Genomic DNA, 26,506 nt, shown 5'->3' on the forward strand with positions numbered 1-26,506 from the left:
TCTATTAGCTAATCTTTTATAACTAACTTCTACAAAACGCATAGGTCATAATGACCCCTACTGGATCATCATTTTTCTAACTTTCAATAAACTTTTAATATCAGAGACATCTAGATTCAAGGTTTTCCAACCACCAAAGTTTTCAGTCTCAGTTTACTTGTCTGTCCCCTCCTCTCATTCTGATTAGCAGAAACTGTAGCTAGTTTTGACCTTGCTTCTGAAAGCCTGTCTTCAAATTAACCCTTAACTATATGGTGCTCTGTTTCATTAATTCAGGGCGATTGAGTGCACATAATATGCTTGCAATTAACTTGATCGCATTCTGGGGTATACACACCCCTCACATCCAGGGCAGCAGCATTTTCAGGTGCTTAGTACCTCTGAAGATTTAGCTTTGAGTTAGAACTTCTGGATGTGGCCCTTTGGCTATGCTTCATTAAGGAGTGTTTCCTTGCACACATTTACATATACAGGAAAGTTACTAGTCTCATCTGTCAGTTTATGGAGAGCTGTGCAAAAAAGCCTTCCAAGGAACTGCATTTTCAGACAATTGTCCCCTCAGGGGACTAATGCACTGCCACACTTTTACCATATTTGATTCCTCTGAGGGCTTACTAGGGAGTCCCATTAAGACGAGTGGCAGAAAGCGAGATGAAGCATTACATTTCCCAAACTCTCACTTCACCATTTTGCTGTGCCTCAGAAGCACCGTTACCATAGAATATTCAATTATATACTATTTCATCACTCTGCCATATACACATTATGCCAGTTCATGTAACGATGAATATAAAAGTGTTGCTATCAGTCTTTCTCTTTATGGGATGTGCTTGATGACTGGAGGGATCAATGAATTTTAATAATGTTAGAAATCAGTGGACAAGTCAATCAAAGTACTCAACTTCCAAGCTAATCTTGCTGGGTAAAGTACAACAATTCTTCACATTCTGCCATAACCCTCTGGTTCTTTTAGATGTAATATCTTCCAATTCAGTAAAATGTGTGAGAGTGCTTTTTGATTGGCAAATTAACATTCTAAAATAATACATTAAAGCACCAATACAGGCTGCAGGGCTGAGCTGCTACTTGGTGAGCATTCGAAACATATTTTTTACAACAGCGAATAATGATTATTAAAAAATAGTAATTTATCTTTTACATAGCTGCATTTCTTTGCACCTTACTTTTGCTGGAAGTGATATAGAAGGCTAGTTGAAAAATTTCTATCGGAGGGAAAAAAGAAACAAAGCCTGAGTTTTTGAACAAACACATTTTTTTGCACAAAATATCTGCTTTCCATAGAAAATGTCAAGTTTTCATCGAAACAATGAAAACCCCAAAACGTTCTGGCTAGAAACCCAAAACTTCTGGGTTTTGGCTGAAACTGTAATTTTTGGTTATCTATTTTTGTAGAAAAAATACACTTGTTTTTTTCATCATTGACATTTTCCTCAGGAAGAAAAGAAATTCCTGACTAGTATGAGTGTGCAAGTCATATGCCTTATCCTTATTCTTTTATTTATTTATTTATTTGCTTACTTACTTACTTATTTTGATGTAGAATAAATAAAAGAGCCCCTTATCCAGGCCCCATGCACCCATTCAGTTATTTAAACTTAGAGAAACATCTTTCCCCTCTTACCAAGCCGCAGCACATATTCAAAATACATTGGCCACTATCTCAATCTACAGACCCTCCTCTGAAAGCCAGGGGAATCAAATGGGCCCTTCATGTGCCATGGAAGTCATTAAAGCTGGACTGTTTCAGAGCAGGAGGGCATTCCAGGGCCTTCCATGGTGTGCTAGTCATTCAATCTCTATTATATCTAAAGGAATCTAGTACCCATGCCTCTGCTGATAGCAACTGTGCTGTATTATCATGGGGAAAGAGGGGAAATTCATTACTTATATTGAATAAGTACCATTTCCCCTAATAACTATATGACATGGTCATTGAGTAGCTGGTCATTAATTTATTGATAGAAATCATATATGTACATTATTCACACTGGTCTGTGCACTGCTGGAGATATATTACTATGTATTATAGTAATTACGTACTATAGGAAGTTCTATGGGCTGTGTTATAGAGAAGGTGATGATCACAATGTTACCTGCTGGCCTTGGAATCAATAAATCTACTGTAGGCCACTGAATGGTGTCTGCATATGTGCAGCTGTGATTATCTGTCCCCTAGCCTGTTCAGTTCTTTTCTCTTCAGAGAACCCTGTCTCACCTGGGCATCTGGAAAGATCGAGCTGTTTTTTCTTGAGCAAACCTGAAGGCCATTTAGATGGCCTATAAAGTCACGTGCAGTTTGTACACATGAGCGTTCTGGGAGGCAGAACTGACTCCTGAAGTTCCCTGTAGGGAGGGGCAGCTCCATGCTACCCTCCGTGCAGGAGTGTGCCTATGAGACATGGCCTAACTCTAGAATAATAGATTCATTCAGATAAAATTAAGGTTTACACTATTTTAATCATGAGCTTGTTGTCATTTTCATATAGCTAAGAACATGCATCTGACAAAGTGGGTATTCACCCACGAAAGCTCATGCTCCAAAACATCTGTTAGTCTATAAGGTGCCACAGGATTCTTTGCTGCTTTTACAGATCCAGACTAACACGGCTACCCCTCTGATACTTATAACTATGTGTTTTCAGGAGTTCCTAACTCGGCCATGAAATGTTATACTGATTTACTTGGCTTACAAGATCTCAGCCCAGGAGCAAATGTATTAATTTATTTTCATTATTGAAATAAAATGGCAAAGGTGTGGGTCTGAGATTCTGTGTGGTGGGCCATTAGTCCACATTGTTGTCTACTTTCTATTTTGAAACCAAACATTGCTCTTGTCTTTTGGTGTGGAGAATCCTACGCACAGTGAAACTGCAATGAGTTCTGTTTCTGATGGAGTCTCTTTAGAGTCTGGGTACGAGGACAATACCACCTGGTGTGCCTGGAACTGTTTTATGAAGTGTCTGCCTCCATGACAGCAAAGAGAGGATACTGTGGGAGGTTGGTGGGAAAGGCAGACAAATAGCCAGTGAATCTAACACTGTACAGATCCACAGGCCCACAGCTCCTAATATCGGGGGGTAGGAGGGGGCATGAGATGACCCAGCTGCAATTACATGCTATAATAGTGTAGAACATAAGTGGCTGTGCAGCCACTCTGCTGCCAACTGCAAGAAGCTGCCAGTTTGTAAGAAGGATTACTTCTATCCATCCATGTATGTATTTATACCCCACCACTATAGCCCCAACTTGTCCAAAGCCTTGTTACTTGCTTCATGAGAGATTGGACCAATATGTGCTTTTTAGAAACAATACCTTTACAAAGACTTGATGTCTCCCCCCCAGAAAATGATAGCGTGAATATATGCTGGTGTGTAGCATGTGTTGCAAGATAACAAACAAAAGGAAAATAGTTATTTTGTATCCCTTAACCTCTTAATTTTCTAGTAATACAGCAACTTCCTGCCTTCCAATGGCAAGTAACAAATATCCTAGAGACACTCTTAAAATATTATTCAATGCCCTTTATTTATAGATCTGCTATTTAACCAGATCTATTATTTATCATTTGGTATCATTTAAAACATTTAGTGTGCATGCGGAGAATAGGATATGGGTGAAGCTGGACCCCTGGGCTAAATCCTATAAGCCTTTGGCACACAAACGTCTATTGGACTCAATGGGAATTCTACATACAGGGATGCTTTGCAGGATCAGGGCTCAAATGAGAAACATCTTTCGTGCTGATGGACTATAGCTAAGTGTAGAACATTTAGTGAGTAGTTTTCTTTAGGACAGTGTAGTGTATTATTTTCTGGTCCTAGTGTAACTGGAATCATCTTGAGGGAACTGCCATCCTCATGGAAAGAAGCAGTAGCTATACTAAGGCAATGTCTAACACTACCCCTTATGTCAGCAAAATGCATATTGCTCACAAATGTGAAAAAAACACCCCCCTGAACGACATAAGTTTCTCTAGCATAAGCAGTAGTGTGCACAGTGCTATGTTGGCAGGAGAGCTTCTTCCACCGACATAACTATCACCGCTCACTGGGGGTGGTTTAATTATGTCGACAGGAGAGCTCTCTCTCGTCGACAGAGTGGCTATAAGAGAGATATTACAGCAGCACAGCTGCATCGGTCCAGCTGTGCCGCTGTAAGGTCTCTAGTGTAGACAGAGCCTAACTGCGATCACATTCAGACAGTAGAAAGCTGATTCTGCTTGGGAACACTGCGCTCCTTTTTTATTCCTGATTAGTGTGTGTGTTTACTCCAACAAAAAAATCAAAAATTCAAAACCAAGTTCTTCAGCATTTTTTGTTTTCTCTTGCCCAAGCAAATTCATATCACCTTAATCTGCTTCTGAGCCATGGACTTCCTTTTGTTTTGTTTCCATCAGATAGATAAGTGTAACATTTAGCTCACAAAAAAAACAAACAAAAACCCAACCTAGACAGATCTTGTTTTCTTTTATAATGTAAACAAATAGCTCTTCTGGGCCATCTATGAGGCAGGCATCAGTTTCCCAAATATTTTGGTCAAGAGATAGAATGTAATTTTTATTTAAAGGAGACACTCCCCCCTGCCCCTTTTTCCCCTTCCTTTTCCTCCTCCTTTGCTATGACTGCATGAAGAATCTCAGATGCCTGCTACCAGAATGTGGTACTTAACCTGACCATCAAACAGGCCTCACAAAGAAAGGCTTTTCAGATCCCCCACTGAAACAACCACTGCATTTTATTATGGCGTGAAATTAGAAGTGAAAAGCCCTATGGCTCTTGCTATTTAGTAATGCGGAATATGTCGTTTCTGATGGCAATGATGGTGCTGGGCGGGAAGTGGAAAGCCAGAGAAGAGAAACAAAGTAGCAATTTAGACAAAGAAGGCCTTCTCCCCCTATCCCATCTCTGATTGTTTGGTGGTCTATAAAACCACAGCACTGAGGTGGATACAAGGCAAAAGAGCATTTTGTTGTGGCTCCATCATTCAGACATGTATGTGTGAATTTGAAAAAGGATGTATAAGGAGAATCATCTATTATCTGAAGAGTTCACTAGTTTAGCTCATTTATAAAAGAACAACAAAAAACTTGACTTTTCTTTGAGAGAGCAGTACTAATCTGACAGACACTTTCTGAGTGCCATAGTAAGATGGTGCTTACAATGAGGCTGTGCGTGGTTATCTGAAGCCATCTTGTAACAGATTGGATGGAGAAAGTGCCAGCTTGTGGAATTTTTTCTTCCTTGCATTCTTTTGAGATTAAAAGAACAATGTTTTGTCGATGAAAATTACATGTAGATATAAAAGTGTCAAAACATTTAGGATTGATTTTGATTTTAAAAGTGGTCTTGAATACTAAGGCAAATAGTAAACCAATACAAACTGAGAAAACAGCAGATGAAAAAGACAGTAGTGTGTTAGAGTGTAAGATTGATTGGATTAGGGCCCGTGTCGTCTTTTATGTTTGTGCAGAACCTACATGTTGGCACTACTGGTAGCTAATAATAATTACTGTAAATAATTTTAAACTGTGTAAAACAACACCTGAAACCTTATATTATACAGATTCATGCAGTTAACAGTAAAGGTTATTTTTATTATAGTAGTAGGTCGCATTGTTCTAAAGGTTGGGCAAACTTATAATTAGAGATAGTCCCTGCCTGGAGAGTTGACAGTATAAATAGACATGGTAGGCAAAAGTTGGACTAGAACAGAGAGGAAAATTACCTTGCTAAAAACCACACATCATATTAATGGCAGAGCCAAGGCTCGAACCCAAGAGAGGAGACCTGAGCTAAAGCAGCTGAGTTGCTACTATTTAAGCCATCTTGTTATTAATATTGTTATAATTATTTATTATTTGTATTATTGTAGTCCCTAGGATCCCCAACCAGGATCAGAATTCCATTGCTCTAGGTGCTGTAACAAACACACTAACAGAAAGATGGTCCCTGTCCCGCAGAACTTACAATCTAATAGAAACACCACGTCAATATAGAAAATAGACGAGAGAAGTACAAGGAAAAAATTGAAACAATACTTGTCAGCATGAAAAACAATAGTCAGAGTACACTGGCCACCGTGGCTTTGCAGATATGTATTGGAGCTCCTTCCATACATTAGGGGTGACAAAGGTACTTCTTCGAAAACTTAACAAATGGACTATGAAGGCCAACATCATTTACAGGAAGGAGTCATTCATATCGTGTAGAGTAGGGGTGGGCAAACTTTTTGGTGTGAGGGCCACATCTGGGTGGGGAAATTGCATGCAGGGCCATGAATGTAGGCTGGGGAAGGGGGTTGCGGTGTGGGAGGGGTGCAGCGTGCAGGAGGTGGTTCAGGGAAGGGGGTTGGGGTACAGGAGGTGTGTGGCGGGGGTTCAGGGCAGGGAGTTGGGGTACGAGGTGCTCTGGCCTGGCACCGCTTACCTGGAGCAGCTCTGGGGTGGCAATGGCATGCACTGGGCCTGGCCCCGCACAGCTCCTGGAAGTGGCTGGTACCACGTCCCTGTGGTCCCTGGGGGAGCGGGGGAAGAGGGCTCCACGCTCTGCCCTCGCCTGTGGGTACCTCCCCTGAAGATCCCATTGGCCACAGTTCCCCATTCCTGGCCACGGGAACTGCAGATGAGGGCAGCACATGGAACCCTCTGTCCACCCTTCCCCCAGGGCTGCTGGGACATGGTGCCAGCCACTTCGAGGAGCAGTGCGGGGCCCATGGGGCCATGGGGGTGGCAATCCTGCAGGCCAAATCCAAAGCCCTGATGGGCTGGATCCGTCCCACAAGCCATAGTTTGCAGAGATGATAGATACAGCAGGAATAATCTGTGAATGGCTTTAAAAGCCAAGAATAATAGTTTGTGCTTGATGCAGTGGAGAAAATGGTTTTTGCAGTAGTATTTTCAGTGGATGTGAGTGGGGCAAGATTGCACAAGATGTGAGATGATGAGAGCCTGGCCAAGAGTTTTAGCTCTGTGAATGGCTAGGGAAAGCCATATGTTATTATGCTGAAAGAACTGGCAGGATTTAGACTCAGCCTGGATGTGAGGATCTAGATAAAAAGGCAGCATTGAAGATAATGCCCATGTTATGGGTCTTGGTGATGGGGGAGAGGTTCTCCACAGTGACTGAGAAAGTAAGAAGGCTAGTGAAGTTGGAGGGGAAGAGTAAGAGGTTTAGCCATGTTGAACTCTTCAAGATATTGTTTGGCTTAAATCTCTTACAAAAATCAGAGAAGCTTGATTCATCTTGCACAAGTAAATCCTAACTCGTAGGATCTTTCAGAGTGGTAGCTGTGTTAGTCTGTATCAGCAAAAACAACGAGGAGTCCTTGTGGCACCCTAGAGACTAACAAATTTCTTTGGGCGTAAGCTTTCATGGGCTAGAATCCTTGGGTTCTATGGGTCTATGAAAGCTTATGCTCAAATACATTTGTTAGTCTCTAAGGTGCCACAAGGACTCCTCATTTTTTTCGTAGGATCTTGTAATGGCAGTGATCACAGTAATATCTGAGATCCTATTGAGACTATCAAGAGTATACTAGTGCATGTTTTTAATTTAATTGCTTCTTCTCTTTTTACTCCATTTCTTCACTCTCTCTTTGTTTTTGCCATGACTTCTTTTTCCTCCTATTCCCCCTTCTCTCTCCTTTGCAGTTTCTAATGCAACTGTGGAAAAGCTAAATCAAAGAAGTGAAATTTATCTATCATCCTGAAGACAGTAAGTTTTGTGGTCATTCTGATCTCTTCCAATAATGGATTCCAGAGATTTGACCCTATTGTGGAGAAAGCTCTACTTCCCAGTCTGACAAGTTGCATACTTGAGGATGACTGCTTCATAGTTCATAGGGAATATAGCTGTTGGGGGAAGTCATCATGAGGTGCTCTCTGAGGTATCTTGGATTAATTCAGTGGAAATTACTGAGGATTAACTGAGAATTTGAATTTGAACCTCTATTATGTGGGAAGCCAGTGTAATGAGTGGAGCATCAAGGTGATATGTTCTCAGTAGCTGGTATCACTGAGGAGGCAGATTGATATATTCTTGACTAACAGAAGTTGTGTTGATGTTAGAGTGCTCATATCTAGGTTTAGTAGCCTGCAATACTTCAGCCTGGAGGTCACAAAGAGATAGTTCACTGTGGCTGGGTCCATGTTTGAGTTGGGACGCTATTAGTTGGCTAATCATACACAGACAAAAGTGTTTGTATCATCTGTCACTATCTTTGTGTCCAACAGGAAGATACCAAGACTGCAGACTAGTTAGGCCATCTGGGGACAGACTCCTTCAGTGGAGGCTCAATCTGAGGACAGACCCCTTCAGTGGAGGGAAAGGTGATGGTGGTTGCTAGAACTTGAAGTTGTTTCCCTCTACTCACTCACTTCACCTGCCTCTTGCCCAAATCAAGCATCAACCAGTTGCTTTTCATCCAAGTGCTTATTTCACTCAGTCAGGAGGATTCCTGGTAGAGAGTGTTGTTTGTGTCAGAGGTAAAGAAAAGGTAGAACTAGGTATCATCTCTGTATTGCTGGTATTTGAGACCCTGGCATCGTGGCTTGATAGTGGTATTTACACTCAAGCTCTATGAAAACTTTCAAAAACTTCAGAAGAGCTATAACATGTCATGTAACAAAATCACCAAGCATCTTACAAGTGTTATTATTTCAGAATTATAAAACAAACAAAGGAAAAAATACCACAACAACCTTAAAATCTTCCTCAAGACAATTTGGCTTGGTATATAGTAAATTGACTGTTCAAGACTCTTTATGCAGCAGAACAGGACTACTTGTGGCACCTTAGAGATAAACACATTTATTTGAGCATAAGCTTTCATGGGCTACAGCCCACTTCATTGGATGCATGTAATGGAAAATACAGTAGGAAGATATATATATATACATATATATATATATATATATATACACACACACCTAGAACATGAAACAATGGGTGTTACCATACACACTCTAACAAGAGTGATCAGTTAAGGTAAGCTATTACCAGCAGGAGAGAAAAAAAACCTTTTTGTAGTGGTAATCAAAATGGTCCATTTGCAGCAGTTGACAAGAAGGTGTGAGGAACAATGGGGGTAGGGGGAAATAAACATGGGGAAATAGTTTTACTTTGTGTAATGACCCATCCACTCCCAGTCTTTATTCAAGCCCAATTTAATGGTGTCCATTCTGAAAATTAATTCCAGTTCAGCAGTCTGTTGTTGCTGTAGCCCATGAAAGCTTATGCTCAAATAAATTTGTTAGTCTCTAAGGTGTCGCAAGTACTCCTGTTCTTTTTGAGGATACAGAGTAACATGGCTGCTACTCTGAAACCTGTTTTTATGCAGCAGCTACACCTAAAAACTATTAAGTATTTTAGAGGATCAACTTGCCAATTTTAAAATGCTATAAAGAACAAGACTGAAATAAATTTATACCACAAACACACTGTATGTATAGTCCCCCAAAATGGTAGATCAACAGAACTATATGCAAGGGCAGCTCAAAATATCACTGTTATCTTGTGAACTTGAAGAAGTTATAAGAGTATTAGCTCCAGTTTACTCATTTGCCAACAAGCCTACCACACAATTCACAAATTGATTGACTGGTATTTGTAAAGGATGCGTTAGTATTTTGGAAGCCAATTTTATGGTGATATAGCAGGACATGATTTGATTTGGCAACGAAGACTGGAAACATGGAAACGTTCCTCAAATTTATTCTTCTGTCCTTTCAGACATGTATTGATACTGGGAAAGTTTGACATAGCAGACAACCAACCTACACAGATAGATATTGAGATGTCAGTGTTATTTTCTCGCTAAACAGATACGATATGAAGCAGTTGCGTCTGCCATAATATGATTATGTGCTTCCTTCTCGTTCTTCCACCGAAATAGTAATCTTTCTAAATATTTTCTGTTAAAAGAATTCCTTCATTTACATCAAATACTGATGACACTCACCATCAGTAAATCAAAACATGTGCCTGTGCCGACTTTCTGCTCCATGTAATCTTTTGTTTCATCTTGGGTGCAGTGTGGGATACAGTGAGCTCCTTACCACAAAGACCATGTGCACTTCAACCAGCAAGCTTGACCTAAACGTTGCATCACGGCTCTCGGGCTTTGCATCTCTCCAGGAAATCAGATAGGACATGCTGTGACAAGTTCAGATACATTTTTTAAATGTCGGGTTTTAGGGGATTAATATAATCCAAACAGTCATCTTTCCCAAACCTCTGGAAGCAGAACCCCCATCACTCTTTTAGTTAAACAAAACCAATCCAAAGCCTCCCTCTGAAAAACTACCTTGTATTCTTAAAGACCTGTGCATCTTCTGTGATTGATTTTATGACCCCTTCTCCCCCTGCACCCCTCACACACCTCCATTTTACATTCTAGTGTAGATCTTCAGTATACTTTTTCTCCTTTTTTACATGCTTTGATGAGCAGTGAAATATTTGAAAATGTTGGCATTTTAACTATCATCATTGGCATCCGAGTTAGCACTCATGCAAATGAATGTGGAGCAGTTCAGACCTTAGAGTTAATGGTTAAGACTCCATTAGAAACTCAGACAGACTTCTTTGCATCAGATATATTCAGTAGTTAATTTTTGAATAAAAGAATCACAATCAAAACAATGAAACACTTAAACAAAGAAAGCAGAAATCTGCACACCAGTTCAGGGTATTCCCATGTGCCTCAGCTAATTTCTTCCTCAGGGGAGCATAATGAACATTTAAGGAAACAGTGCAGTACACTATTCCTCTGTTATTTAAGTTGATATTATATTCAAATTATATTACGTTGCCAGTATATTTTAAATTTTCAATATGCTGCAGAACTTTTTACTGAAATTTTTTATAACTGTGTTATAGAAAGTGTTAGGAAAAGCTGGAGGTTTTGATGATTTGGTATGAGACATTTGGGAGTTTTGATTTCTGGGTGTAGAAAGCAGATTGCATTTGTGGAATGATCAAAGTAGATGTTAAAGTCATCAACAGTGAAACAGATACTACCGTTTTCAAATAAAATGTGCATTATCAGAGTTAGTACCACATTGAGATGAATGGGGCAATTCACACCTCTCAGAACTATTGTTTCAGATTCTCACCAGATAGAGGAAGGCATTACTTCAGTGATTTATGTTCATATTTGGAAGATTGTTTTTGCAATTTTTTTTCAGAGGAAGGCTGAGTTTTTTTGTGCAGAGATTGCAGCAAGGAAGGGATCATAAATCAAATTCTTCATGTTCTGAATCGGAGTGTATGCAAAGCCTGGCTTATAACCAACTGAGAATCAGTTAAGCAAACAAACAAAAAGTAACTGTTGCACAGAAAATCAAAGTAAATCTTCAAGAGTTCTCACAGAGAGGTCTTCACAACCTTTCTTTTAGGGGCATAGCAAATGGTGCCAGGAAGTATGCTTCTCATTTCACCTGCTTTTACCCTAACAGACCTAATGCTTTCAGCAACCACTGCTTGGTTGTGTACCCTCCCTCATTTCATAATGCTACACTGTCGTAAGAGTCATAGCTAAATGCTTAGTTATCTCAAGTCTCACTACAAGACTATTAAATTTTGACAGAGAAGTGGGGTGAGGCTGTTGTGCCTAGTACAAATTAGTAGCCTTGTGAAAATTATCTAAGTGAAAATTAGCTAGATTCTATTTAGCATTAATATTTCAATTTTCATAATAACCATGTTAAAGAAAAGCACACATTTCATTAGGTCTAAATAAACCAATACACCTTCCCTTTCTGCATTTATTAACCAGCTCTAGATTTAGGAGTGCAAGTTTTGTGCTCCTAAACCACTTTGGTAAATCCCTTCCTATGATTAGCTCCCTCACCAAACGCACTCAGGAAAGGGTTAAGAGCCCTCCCTGCTGCACACAGTAAAACCAGCCCCACCCAGCTCAGCTGTCAGAAATGTCAATTTTGAAGAGACATGTCCAACTGGCTGTAGCTAATGAGAGCAAGCCCAAATATAAAGAGGAAAGTGTAAAAGGGACAGAAGAACTTGGGATGTCAAGAACTCTATGCCAGGCTGTCTCTGAAAGATTTAGGCCAGGTCTACACTCAAAATTTAAGTTGACCCAACTACATCGCTCAGAAGTGTGAAAAATCCACGCCCCTGAGCAATGTAGTTAAGCCGACCTAACCCCCAGTGCACAGAGGAATTCTTCCATTGACCTGGCTACCACCTGTCAGGGAGATTGCTTTCCATCACTGTAGTGAATGTCTACACTGAAGTGCTACAATGGCACAGCTGCAGCATTTCAAGTGTAGATGAGCCCTTAGAAAGAACCCCTGGAAGTACAAGGAAAGTAGATGGAAGCTCTGAGAGCGAATGGCTTTTTGGCTTATTTGTCTTATGCTTGCTTCTTTCTTTCTTTCTTTCTTTCTTTCTAAGCTGATTTGATTTAAGCCACTGTTGCCTGGGTCAAGGACTGACCCAGGCACCTTGAAATGGAGTTTTGCACAAGGCAGTGTCCATCACTGCTCATGTACACCTTTAACCTTTCTTTTTCATAGTTTAAATAAATACTTCTGTCTCTCCCTGGGATGTTATGGAGCTTCAGAAATTAAAGGTTGAAAAGGGCCTGAAACAAAGAGTACTATTCCTGTTATGACTTAGGGCCAGAATCCAAAGCTGTTATACACACTAAATAGCACCTTACTCCATGAGCGATCCTATTGACTTCCTTGCACCTTTTTGTGAAGGAGGGCACAATTCAATATTATGGGAACAGAAGCTGGTCCTGACTATTTATATTGTAACAAGTGCTGTTTTTTATTCAGGGGGCAGTGTATTTTTAGTTTAAAGTGTCATGTGCTGTTCCTCCCCCCCCAAACCGCACTCCCCAAGTGGTTAACCCCTGGGATGTGAGGAATAGCATTATTAACAGTCTTCTTTTGTAAAGAATATGATGTTTGAATATTGACTGCATTTGCAGGATTTTTCTTCTCATCGTGATGTATATCAGGTTTTCTGTTTCTAAGCATAAAGGTACAGTGAGTGAATATAGAAGAGGCTGGATTTCACAGATGTAACCTAATGGAATAAAATGGATTCCAGCTGCAGCAGCACCATCCTTACACACAAAGCAGTGCATCATTAGAGAACAAAGATAATAAATATGGTGGGTGATCATTTCAATGAGGATCCAGCTAATGACCCTAAAGTATTTTTAAAGTGCCGAAACAGTCCATTCCTACAACTCATCTGCAAATGATGAGTGACTGTTCAAAATCTGAGACCTGATTTTCATTCAAAACCAGTTCTTCAATTAGTGAATCAGGCAATATCAGCTGGGTTTCCAGATAGCATGATAGTGTCACAGAATAACCCTAACTGTAACTAATTTAATTAAGACTCGAACACAAAACTCTCCCTCTTTACCAAATGGTAGTGTTCACTGACCTACAGTAGTAAGGGCTTGTCTACATCAGAAAGTTGCAGCGCTGGTGAGGGAGTTACAGCGCTGCAACTTAGGAGGTGTACACATCTGCAGGGCACCACCAGCGCTGCAACTCCCTGTTTGCAGCGCTGGCCGTACTCCCGTTTTGTCTCGGGTGTAGAGGATCCAGCGCTGGTGATCCAGCGCTGGTAATCAAATATAGACACTTACCAGCGCTTTTCTTGACCTCCGTGGAATAAGCAGGTATCCGGCATACCTGAGGAAGCCTCTGGTAATCAAGCTGGTCTCCTTCCCCGGTTTGCTCTTGCGTTCCCCGAACCCCGAGCAAGCAGGTCTCCTTCCCTGAGGTTTGCTGGGTGGTTCCGGGAACGCGAGAGCAAACCGGGAAAGGAGACCAGCTTCGCCGCGGTTTGCTCTCGCGTTTCCCGGAACCACCCTGCAAACCGCAGGGAAGGAGATCTGCTTGTTCGGGGAACGCGAGAGCAAACCGCGGCGAAGCTGGTCTCCTTTCCCGGGTTTGCTCTCGCGTTCCCCGAACCACCCAGCAAACCGCAGGGAAGGAGACCTGCTTGTTCGGGGAACGCAGAGCAAACCGGGAAAGGAGACCAGCTTCGCCGCGGTTTGCTCTCGCGTTCCCCGAACCTCCCTTGAAGCCGCCCAACAGCGCTGCAGTGTGGCCACATCTAACACCACTTGCAGCGCTGGTTGCTGTAAGTGTGGCCACTCTGCAGCGCTGGCCCTATACAGCTGTACTAATACAGCTGTAACAACCAGCGCTGCAAAATTTTAGATGTAGACATGGCCTACATACAAACAACATAGACTGGGAACACTTCTATGTTATTTAACCCTGTTGTTTCTAGTTCCAAGGGGAAATGTTATTCGTTTTATGTCTGCTTTGTGAAGCTCTTTAATGTGGACACAGGAAGAACCTGAGGGCAGTCATGTGGAGCTGATGCTTTGTACCTAATAGTAGGCTTTATATCTGTCATCTTTAACAGACATATTCAGTATTTTAAAGATACTTATTAATCCCTCTCAATTGAGAGTGGCAGCGGTTTGGTTTGGAAAATAAAATTGCAGATTTAGTTTGTAGGGAGATAATCACTAACGCTCCTGGCTCATCAGCCTCTGAGGGTGACATGGACTGAGGGGAGAAGAAAAACAGAGAGCAAGCATGTCTCAGTTTAGGATGGATCACACAAAATGGTCACTGGTATCTCAAGCAGTGTACTGATATAAATTGTCCTGACAGCTGTTGCTTCCACAGTTTAGTATTCCTCACTGGGTCTTATGAGATCTTGGAATTAAGGAGGTGAACAATTCATTAGGGCATCTCTGTCTCTAGTGTTTTATTTGTTGCGTGTTGTTCAGAAACAACGTGTGCCTGAGTTTTCCATTTCATTACACTAATTTGACACACTGGATTACATCAGTGTACACCAGCTAAGGAGCTGGTCACATGCATTAATATTGGACAAAAATCAAAGTAAGGAGAACATGAAAAAATAACACAGGGATCTTTTAAACAACCTGGGAATACTGTGCCATTGTCTGTAACCTCAGTTTGATGAGCAAACATTTTTTCATGGTAACATATACAACTCAAGCCAGGCATTTGTGTGGGATGGCGTTAATAGAGTTAAAGGAGGGATGATACTCATATTGAAGGCTGGTAGAAAGGGGTGATTGTTGCTTCCTCTTAGTTCATGGCTATAGCCTGATAACATATTAATCCATTTCTTGATAGATATAAGTCTTAGAATTTAAACCTGGGTGTGACATTTTGGGATTCAACCAGACCAGGATGAGATTCCATCACCAGCTGCCCTGTAACTTTGTGGTCCTTTGTGCTATACAGTTATGGTTGAATTCCCTAAAACCAATAGCCAGGCTAAGGTTTCATCCTGACTGCCACCAGCCTACTTACTCTTTGGAGGGTGACATCAAAAGCCCTTCTAGCTCTGGGTCTCCCCGAATCCATCCTTCCCGAGTTCTTACCTCCCAGACACTGGCTCATCACACCCAAGGTGGGAAAGGGAGGAGCCTTAGGCTGGAGTTCCCAACTAGCTGCAGAAGCTAGCTGTCCCCCAAGGGTCTGGCTGGACTGAATTGAACTGTATATAAAAGGTGGTGGGAACAAACACTGAAAATAAAAGTGCACTGGTGTTTGCACAGAGAGGTCTCTGGTTGGATTTTGAGAGGAGCAGTGAAGCGTGCCACTGCACGTAGTGGAGAATGCAGGCATAACCTGTATACATATCTCATGATAACTATTAAGTTCAATGCATGAAAGGCTTTCATAAAAAATTTTACTCAATATTCCTTACAGTAAAATAATATAGCGTGCAATTAGTTTAACTGCTTATTTTGGGGGAGTTAAACCTTCTGTTCTCTCCTTGAGGTGTCTGGCCCCTGGTAGTCACACTGGATTTCCTACATGAAAAAGTGCCAATGCAGACTTTTTGTATCTGAAATAGAGCAATGCACCTAGTTTGTTTTTTTAATTAAGTGCTAAGATTACAAAGTAGTCTTTTTGGCACTTATAACTGCTTCTGTTAGGCTGTGAATGTGTGAGGGTTACTGTATTTCTGGGCGTAATTTGTAATAATGTGCCAAAAAAATAATGAAAGATGATTGGTTTCCATAGGCATCTCACAAACAGTCATCTTGTGTTTTAAATAGTAAGTAGCTCCTGATGCCTATGTTCAGTTGTATTATGAAAGATAGTTTCTGAAAATGTGGCCTGCATCTCATGACTCTTATCTAGTAAAGAAGAAAAGTTTTCATGGAAAAATAGGGTCTGTAATATGATATTTCTTATATCTAATATTGCCGCACTAGGGTGGCATGCTAAGTGTGAATTTGGACTGGGTGAGCTTCTCCTATCCTGAAGCCAAAAGATTGCATTATCCTGGCAAGACATGGTGAACTTTTTGATATACAGAGTGTAACAATTTCTATTTCAATTTATAATTGAAGAATATCCACAAAGTACCTATGATCATCAAGTCTCTTTCTAACCTCCTTTAGTTGTTTAGATATTATTTATCACTGGGTTATCAAGTATTACACAAACTAAGATATGCAAAGCCCAGATTAAAAAGACACTTTTCTCACTTTTCCCTTGGGCGGAGGAGCTTGACTGTTGGTGTAGGATTTTTTTTCCATTTTTTTTTAGGACCGTCCATCTGAGGGGAAGGCTTCACTGAAAAGATGTGTTGTAGACCTTAATGAACACTGTACATTGGCCAAACCGGACAGTCTCTATGTAAAAGAATAAATGGACACAAATCAGACATCAAGAATTATAACATTCAAAAACCAGTCGGAGAACACTTCAATCTCCCTGGTCACTCGATTACAGACCTAAAAGTCGCAATATTACAACAAAAAACCTTAAAAAACAGACTCCAATGAGACCCTGCTGAATTGGAATTAATTTGCAAAATGGACACCATTAAATTAGGCTTAAATGAAGACTGGGAGTGGATGGGTCATTACACAAAGTAAAACTATTTCCCCATGTTTATTTCCCCCCATCCTCACTGTTCCTCACACCTTCTAGTCAACTGATGCAAATGGACCATTTTGATTACCACTACAAAAAGTTTTTTTCTCTCCTGCTGGTAATAGCTCGCCTTAACTGATCACTCTTGTTAGAGTGGGTATGGTAACACCCATTGTTTCATGTTCTCTGTGGCCATGTCTACATCTACAATTTTGCAGCGCTGGTTGTTACAGCTGTATTAGTGCAGCTGTATAGGGCCAGCGCTGCAGAGTGGCCACACTTACAGCAACCAGCGCTGCAAGTGGTGTTAGATGTGGCCACACTGCAGCGCTGTTGGGCGGCTTCAAGGGGGGTTCGGGGAACGCGAGAGCAAACCGGGAAAGGAGACCAGCTTCGCCGCGGTTTGCTCTCGCGTTCCCTGAACCACCCTGCAAACCGCAGGGAAGGAGACCTGCTTGTTCGGAGGTTCGGGGAACGAGAGAGCAAACCGCGGCGAAGCTGGTCTCCTTTCCCGGTTTGCTCTCTCATTCCCCGAACCACCCTGCAAACCGCAGGGAAGGAGACCTGCTTGCTCGGGGGTTCGGGGAACGAGAGAGCAAACCGGGAAAGGAGACCAGCTTCGCCGCGGTTTGCTCTCGCGTTCCCCGAACCACCCTGCAAACCATAGGGAAGGAGACCTGCTTGTTCGGGGAACGCGAGAGCAAACCAGGGAAGGAGACCAGCTTCGCCGCGGTTTGCTCTCGCGTTCCCGGAACCACCCAGCAAACCGCAGGGAAGGAGACCTGCTTGCTCGGGGGTTCGGGGAACGAGAGAGCAAACCGGGGAAGGAGACCAGCTTCGCCGCGGTTTGCTCTCGCGTTCCCCGAACCACCCTGCAAACCGCAGGTAAGGAGACCTGCTTGCTCGGGGTTCGGGGAACGCGAGAGCAAGCCGGGGAAGGAGACCAGCTTGATTACCAACTCCCTCACCAGCGCTGCAACTTTCTGATGTAGACAAGCCCTTTGTATATATATATATCTTCCTACTGTATTTTCCTCTGCATGCATCCAATGAAGTGGGCTGTAACCCACGAAAGCTTATGCTCAAATAAAATTGTTAGTCTCTAAGGTGCCACAAGTACTCCTGTTCTTTTTAATGAACACTGTCGTTCTTTGACTGAAGGTACGTCTTCACTACCGGCCATATCGGCTGGTAGCAATCGATTTCTCGAGGATCAGTATATCACGTCTCATCTAGACGCGATATATCAATCCCCGAAAGCGCTCCTATCGACTCTGGAACTCCACTAATGCGAATGGCGGTAGCGGAGTCGACAGGGAGAGCTGTGGACATCGATCCCGCACTGTGAGGATGGTAGGTAACTCGATCTAAGATACTTCGACTTCAGTTACATTATTCACGTAGCTGAAGTTGCGTATCTTAGTCGATCCCCTCCCCTACTGTAGACCAGCCCTGAGTCTGATCACTCTGGCAAGGAGTTCTATGGTTGGGATCCCGCCACCAAGAATGGTCTATACACAGTGGCAGTTAGTCACAACCTACATCATTTCAGAGACTTTGTCCCTGTGGAATGCTGGTGTCTTACAGGTGGAAGACAATTTTGATTTAGGTCCCAGGATTTTTTACAGTATCTCTAACACCATACCCTAAAGTTATGGAAATGGGTATGATAACTGGTGCTAGAAAAGAGAGTTATGCTTAAGCAATATTCTTGTCATGACTGTTTTACTCAGTTGCCTCTGTGGGACAGTAAGAAGCTTCACACCCAAGCTCTAAGAGTGAATGGCTTTTTGACTTATTTGTCTTATGCTGCTTCTTTCTTTCTTTCTAAGCTGATTTGATTTAAGCCACTGTTGTCTGGGTTAAGGACTGATCCAGGCCCCTTGAAATGGAGTTTTGCACAAGGTGGTGTCCACTGCTCACATACCCCTTTAACCTTTCTTTTTCACAGTTTAAATAAATACAAAATGAAGACTTTTCCTCCTAGAGTAACTAATAGACTGTCATTTAAAAATATATATAATACCAGAAAAGACTTGCAATGCACTATGTGTGAGAGTTTCGAAAGCTCCCACTGAAGTCACAAAGGGCTTGTAGCTGGGTAAGAAATGGTTTTCTTGTCCCATGAGAATTTTCAAGATTTCAAAACTTTTCCCCATCCCAAAGCATGATGAAAAGTCAAAATCTTGAAACATTTTATGAATCGATAATCAGGAAAAAAAATTGAGATCAGGCCAATTGAAATGTTTTGATAATTTTGAAATATTTTGTTTTGATTTAGACTTTAAAAGTATTTTAAAACTCTTTTTAGTATAAATTACCTACAATTTTAAAACAAAATGTTTTTGAATGAAAATATGAAACTTTATTTTTCAAATGTCAAAAAGGAATGTTTTAACAATTTTAAAACTATTAAAAATTATTGGATGATTCATCATGAACATTTTTGGCAAATCACCATTTTCCACCCAAAAACATTTATCTGGAAAATTCCCAACCAGCTGTAGTAAAACCCATAAGTAAGCCAATGCTAAGTAGGTACTTTTGAAAATCCCTTCCTACTCTGTTCCCTAAATATAGTAAATATTATAGGCCATACTTCTCATATGCCTATTTGTATTTATTCATATTTAAAAACTCCGCACCAAAGAAATTCTTTTCATAGTGAAGAATGTCCCCTACCATAATTTAAAAAACACGATGAAAGGATTGCAAAACACAACTGATATAAATAGCAGTAATTCATACAACTCAACCAGTGCCAAGAGAGTAACATTATTCCTGAGTATATGTAGTCATCACTGACATAGTTTATACCTACATTGGTTTTGAAAGATACAAGATACTGGGATCATTTGAGTTATCATTTAAAACAGGTACTGTGTTGAAACATGGCAATTGTTTAATAGTTCACAGCAACACTGTAAAATAGACTAGAACAGGAAAGGAAAGGCTGAGTTAAACTACAGCGGATTTTAACATAGGGATAGTGCAGTTATCCAAAAAGGAATTTGGCCAGGGCAGCAGGTTAACACCTTTCCTCTTATGAAGAGTACCAGTGGGCCTCTAATGACCATAGGTGGTTAGGGCCTCAGTTTTATCTCTCATACAAAACAAAGCCCTCTCCAGCAGCACGATGCACCCTAACATCATGCTGGAATTGGTTCAGCAGTAACTCAGAGGGAACAGTGCCATCTACTGACTGAATCATCAGAACCACTTCCTGCAGCAGCTTGGTATACGTTGGTGGTCTGTCCTCCAAGTACTGCACTTAGCTTAGCTTCTGAGAGCTGGTGGTATGGTTACAGGTGACTTTTTTCTCCTTTATAAATAAAATAGTCAAAATCAGCAGAAAACTGCTTCCTGGCACAAATTTTGCCTTATCCTGGAAGAAGGATTTTCAGAATCCTTTTACAGACACACATTTATAATAATCTGGAAAGCCAGGAAGTGTTTACCTGCTGGATAGAATACTTTCCCCATGAGAGTTGTAGGCCTGTCTTTGAAATTCTTTTTATTGGCCAGAAGAATTGTATTTTCTCCTACCCAGCATGAAATCTTGTCCAAAGTCCACTGAAATCAACGGAAAGACTCCAAATGACGTCACAGCACTTTGGATTGGGCTCTTGGTGACTTTCAGCAAAGTCTTTGAAATGTGTCATCTGGATGTTTAATTTCATGACACACATACTTTATCCAGATATTTTCTGAAGACTTGGACATAAAAAGCAAATATTGCCTGCCACTGCTAGTGACAATGGGTTGACTTAATTTAAATATTCAACATGACATATTTTATATCTTACAGTATCTTCCTGTCTAGGCATTATTGATTGAGGGCGTGATCATACAAGACTTTCATTTGTCAAATTCCTGTTTTTAGAGGTGAATCCTCAGCTGAGTGCCTAGCTTGATTGGATGCCCCACTTTGGGCACTTCAATAAATGTGGATCAGAATCACTCTTTTGCAGAACACACATAGATAAACAGCCTATTTAAAGCCTATATAAAGGGAGGGGGAACTTTATCTAAATATAATAAATAAAATGCAGTTCAGAAGAGTATTTGTAATGTAAACCAGAACAGAATGCCTTACTAGAAATTAACACAGGTTGGCCACTATGAGACATATTGATTCGTGTCATGAGAAAATCCACAGGAGAGATCTAAACAGAGAGAAATATCTGCACTGTTCTCCTCTCTGAGATTTGCCCCTGAATGTTGCCATTAATGGGTAAGGTTTGTCCTCCCTACAAACAGCATATGAGATCTCAGGGATGGTCTCTTTAGTTAATGCGCTGGACTAAAATACAAGAGAGTTGGGTTCAAATCCTGGCATTGCCAAGGACTTCCCATGTGACTCTGGTGCCTCAGTTTCTCACTTGTAAAATGGCAATATCAAGACTTATCTCCTTGTGTTGTTATGAGGCTAAATACACATTCATTCATGTGAGTAAGACACTCCTTTGCTATAGTGATGAGGGCTACATAACACACTAATTGAATCTATTTCTCTGTGTTAAGGATCCTCACACCTTCTATGCGTTATCTCGATTATCACTTCAAAAGTTTTTTTTTCTCCTGCTGATGATAGTTCATCTCAATTGATTGGCCTCTTACAGTCTGTATGGCTACTTCCACCTTTTCATGTTCTCTGTATGTATAAAATCTTCTTGCTGTATGTTTCAGTCTATGCATCCGATGAAGTGGACTGTAGCCCACGAAAGCTTATGCTCAAATAAATTTGTTAGTCTCTAAGATGCCACAAGTAGTCCTGTTCTTTTTGCCTATATGAACAGTATCCTAAATCCTGTGTTATCAGCAGTAGGCCAGACCCATCTGCACTTTGTTTCTCTGCTCCTGGTGACTCCTTCCCCAGTACTCAAGCATTCATTGAAGTTGCAGAGTCATGGTTTCTTATGCCATCAGCTACTCACCTCATTGGCTGATCCCCATGACAGAGAGGTCCTCAGTCAGGCCTCCCAACTTACTCCTTGCCACTGTCCCACCTCCCCCAGATCCTCAGGCTAAGTGGAGGGGCAGTGCCATAGAGGCAACAGTGCCTTCCATTCAGGTGGGAAGAGTATGAGGCACATGTGGAAGATCCCTTTTGTATGTAGATGAGGGATCCAGTCAGGTCTGGTCTTATTTACTAATGAAAGCTTTCTGTGTCTCTGCAGTAACCAAGCAAGAATTAGGAAAAGATATAGGGTCATTGAAGTCAATGGCAGAGCTCCTATGGAGTCAGGATTTCACCCATAGTGTCTTCCCTCATATACCATTGTAAATCAAGACTAACTCTATCAAAGCCAGTTGAGGGTTGTAAAACTGGTGTGAGAGCAGAATGAGGCTCAGACGTATGGCACTTATAGCACAGAAGCAAGAAAACTCTGGAGTTCATTAAATTGTTGGAGTTTAGTGAAAGCTTTAAAAAGTATCAGTCTAATTATGCTAAAGTGTATCTTGTGGTTATTAAACTGCCGGAAGCTGGGATTAAAACACCAAAACACCAAAATAGGAAGTGAGGGATAGCTATATTTCATTGTTGCAGCCCCTGTGACTAATACTTTTATGATTTTTTTCCCACTGAATTCACAGTTCTCTTTCACTAGTAGGAAAAAAGGCAAATCTTGTTTCAGTGCATTTAGTTTTTTGCCATGGCACATATGTACAATTATGCTTAGATATAGGTCGTATGTTTATGTTCATTTCTAAACTGTGTAGATGCACATGGTCCTATGAGAGCCACTCTATTCAGTCCCTGTGAAACATCTGGCACTGGCCACTGTCTGAGACAGGATACTGGGCTAATGGACCATTGGTCTGAGCCACTGTGACCATTTTCCTGTTCTTATGTTAAATTCTTGATTCTAAAACAAAATGCAATATGTATTTAAGGAATATGTGTGATTTTAATGCTAAACTGTACATCAAGGGCCTTATTCTCCAGTGTAGCAGCTTTCCCTTGTGACCAGGGATAGTATATGGAATTTACTCTCACCTCTATTAATATTTTCCAAGATCTTTTGCCTTAAAAATAATTTAAAAAACACCCCAAAAATAAGGAAGAGTGAAGATTTTAGGAAGTAGCAAATCTTTTCCCTTCGCCCTGGCAACAGAGGGTCCCAGACAGCCTGGCTCTAGTTTTGCTCTGGTATGTAGTGTGGGTCAGGTTTGGGGATTCTGTGCTGGGGGTCTGCACATCCTGTATACCAGGGTACTAAGCTCACTGTATATTCCAGTATAGTGGAGTTTGAAGGTGAAGAAGCAGTGGTTGGGATTGATGAATCTGCTACTACATGACCATTGGGCCTTGTCTCTCACAAATGCATAAGAACAGTGATGAGAGCTCTGCTACTGCTACTCCATAGTCTCAGGAAGCAGGATTCCTTCACCTCGCAGCCTGGCAGAGCTCATATGCCAGCCTACTTACTAGATTAAGCACAGGAGAGAAGGGTTAGTTTGCAAGAGCATGTTAGATAATAACGGTTGTCTCTAGGCTCCATGGAGCAATCCAGTGGCATGGTGTTAACTATTATCAGTATCCAAGTTCAACACAGCAATTAAGGGGATGGCACGTACACAGCCAACGATACTGCCTAGTACAGTGAGAAATATTGGAAACATTTCCTATAATCTAACAGTGGTTCAAAATGACCTTGATCTGAAACTAGGACACAATCTTATCCTCAAGAAAAGTAGTTTAAAGAAACCTATTATTAACTTCCTATGGATCAAACAATCAATAAAGGCATAAGGTCATCTATGCATGTTACTTTTTCCTCTTACTGACATGTCCCTTTTCTCTTTTTCACGATTTTCCCCAGTGCCTGGAGCCCTGCAAAGAATCTTGGGACTTGAAGAAAAACCATTGCCAAAGTTTCTGTGAGGTAGGTCAGCCCTGAGGCATTCTTCTCTCTTTGTTCTAGCTGTCTTTTTCATTTGTACTACTATGGAGGCTTGCACTTTAAGGTGACAGCTAACAGAAACAATCTACATATGTCACATTCTCCTGTATTTTGGAAGGATGAGAATGTAACAATTTAGTAGTTTTAAATCTGAGTAACAAACATTATTTTCACAATTTGTTACTGAATTTTTTATACGAACCAGGTGCTTTTCTCAAGTTGAAACTTGAGTCCCACACTAGAATGAGCTTACTTAACTTCACAGATATGAGAAGTTCTATTAAAATCTCTCTAGCTAGTTGCTATTCCTGCTACACTCCCTTTCATCCCTTCAGGCCCCGTGTAGGAAAAAGTGTGTTTGAAACACATATGAGCTAGAATTCTTTACAATTCTACGGTTGATGAAGGAAGACTGAGGTTTTGTCTGTACATGAAAATTATTCTGGAATAAGGTAGAGTGAGAACTGAATGCAGATTAACTATTCCCAATTAACTCCACGTGTGGACACTCTTATTATAAGAAATAAGAAAGCCTTTTTCTGGTTTATGTTAATCCCCTTCCAAAGTGGATTAAGTTAAATTGGAGAAAGTCGGTCTTATTCCAGAACCAGAATGTCCAAATGTCTGGAACAAGAATGTCCAAATCAGGAAGAGTTCTTTGGGAATTGCTATTCTGGAATAACTCTATAGGTAGACAAACCCTGATTTAGGCTGGTCTATGTTGGTTCAAGGGAGTGAAAAAAGCCATGCCTCCAAATAACATAGCTATGATGTCAAGAGTCCTTTTACCAGTATTCTGTATATTGTTTGGGGAACTGGTTTAGATATACTGGCTTGCACCTTAGGCCAATATAGGATAAGTATCCACTAGGGGGCTCTGCCACTATAACTATATCCATATAGCTGTATCAGCAAAGTCTTTCTAGCATAGACTAGTTAAATCAATGCAACATGTTGTGTAGATAATCCTAGTTGGTTTGAGAGTGGGTCATATAAACGTATGTATTGGTTTCTTACAGATTTAAACTAAACTGAATTTAATCCAAAATAAGAATTTCTATGCAGGGATTTGCACTGGTTTAACTAAATCAGTTTTAAAACATCCTTCCATTAAATTAATAAAAGTCTGTGCATAGACAACACTTTTGTTTTTGTCTCATGGGGAAGTGTTTTTGGTTTAATCTAAGGTGTTAATTTAACTGATAAAGTTATACCGCTTTAGTCCCCCTCCCCTTGCCTTCCCGCTCTTATTCTGGTATAAGAATGCCTTTTTTTTGGCTTAGTTTATGTCTCTTGGGAAGGGGTTTAAACTGAATTCAAAAAAGTATTTTTTTTTTACCAGAATAAGTTTGTCTGCATGGGGTCAGGTTATACTGGTGTAACTATGCCTATATAAATATGTTAGCATAACTGGTAAAACTGCCCTCTGTAAACAAGTCCTTAGATTTCCTTAAATTAAGGATTTGTCTACTCTACTCTACCACTTTTACCAGTAAAACTTTTGTTGGTCAGTGGTGTCAAAAAACACCCCCCTGACCGACATAAGTTTCACCACCAAAATTGCTGGTATGGACAGCGCTATGTTGGCGGAAAACACTCTGCTGCTGATATAGCTACCACTGCTCATTGAAGGTAGTTTAAATATGCCAGCAGGAGAACTTTCTCACACCAGCATAGAGCGGCTACATGGGAGATCTTAGAGTGGCACAGCTGCAGCAGTACATCTGTGCCTTTATAAGGTCTATAGTGTAGACATAGCCTTAATTGATTTAAACTCATGCAGCTTTCTCATGTAGATAAGACCTAAAGTAGTATAAAATGGGTATAACTTACATCATCTAATACATCTATCCTCATTGTGGCTTTACATCTCCAAATTTGAATTCACACATTTTGGTTTAAAAGAAAAACATTAGTAGAACACTGCTCTATTGTATTTAGAATGTGCTAGCATCCCTTTTTGATTAGTGAGTTTATGATTGAAGCTAAATTTAGAACCTCAAAGGCCAGTAATGAAGAGCAGCACATTTAGCAGCTAGCAGAAAAATGAGCTGTGAAACAGATTGCGGAGGAGAAGCCTTGAAGACATTATGCCTCGAGGGGCTATAAAGTTTTTTAATTAACTGGCTGCAAATTTGTGATGTTTTAGGATTAAAATTAGCCTCTCCCTCCTTCTCACACACACTCACTGTCACCCACAACCTCACTGCAGAAGATGCCATTTTGATTGAATTAACCCAGGCCATTCTCATTTGCAGTGGAATTATGTCAATTTCTCTTTATTCAGGATAACATTTGGAAGCAAAAATTTAACTTCAAAGTTTGCAAAGTATCTACTGGGAAATTAGGACCTAACTCAGCATTTCTTACTCATGTGAGGAATCCACTGAAACAGTGGCACTAGCAGTGTTATGAAGAGTTACTCACAAGAGTAGGGGCTTGTAGAATAGGGCTCCAAAATCATTCTCTGAGAAAATTCATAATACTTTTAGAAGCAACTTTAAATGAACTCCATAAACCCATTATTGGAACTACAATGGTACATACCTTTTAACATTTTGTAGCTTTCCAGAGAACTGAACCTATTTTTTCACAGAAGTAGAATTAACTGATCATTGAAAAAATATCTCTTCTTTAAAAAAAATGA

The 26,506-nt window shown here is 40.7% G+C and overlaps 1 protein-coding gene across 1 annotated transcript in view; it reads left to right on the forward strand.

Annotated features, from left to right (window-relative positions):
* The window catches only part of ANOS1 (anosmin 1), a 194,478-nt gene that overhangs the window by 96,238 nt on the left and 71,734 nt on the right, over positions 1–26,506 (forward strand). The window contains exon 3 of the mRNA XM_050963697.1: positions 23,779–23,841. Coding sequence (XP_050819654.1) covers positions 23,779–23,841 — 63 coding nt within the window. The remainder of the gene's footprint in view (positions 1–23,778; positions 23,842–26,506) is intronic.

The sequence above is a fragment of the Gopherus flavomarginatus genome, chromosome 1, assembly GCF_025201925.1.
Source record: "Gopherus flavomarginatus isolate rGopFla2 chromosome 1, rGopFla2.mat.asm, whole genome shotgun sequence".
Lineage (NCBI taxonomy): Eukaryota > Metazoa > Chordata > Testudines > Testudinidae > Gopherus > Gopherus flavomarginatus.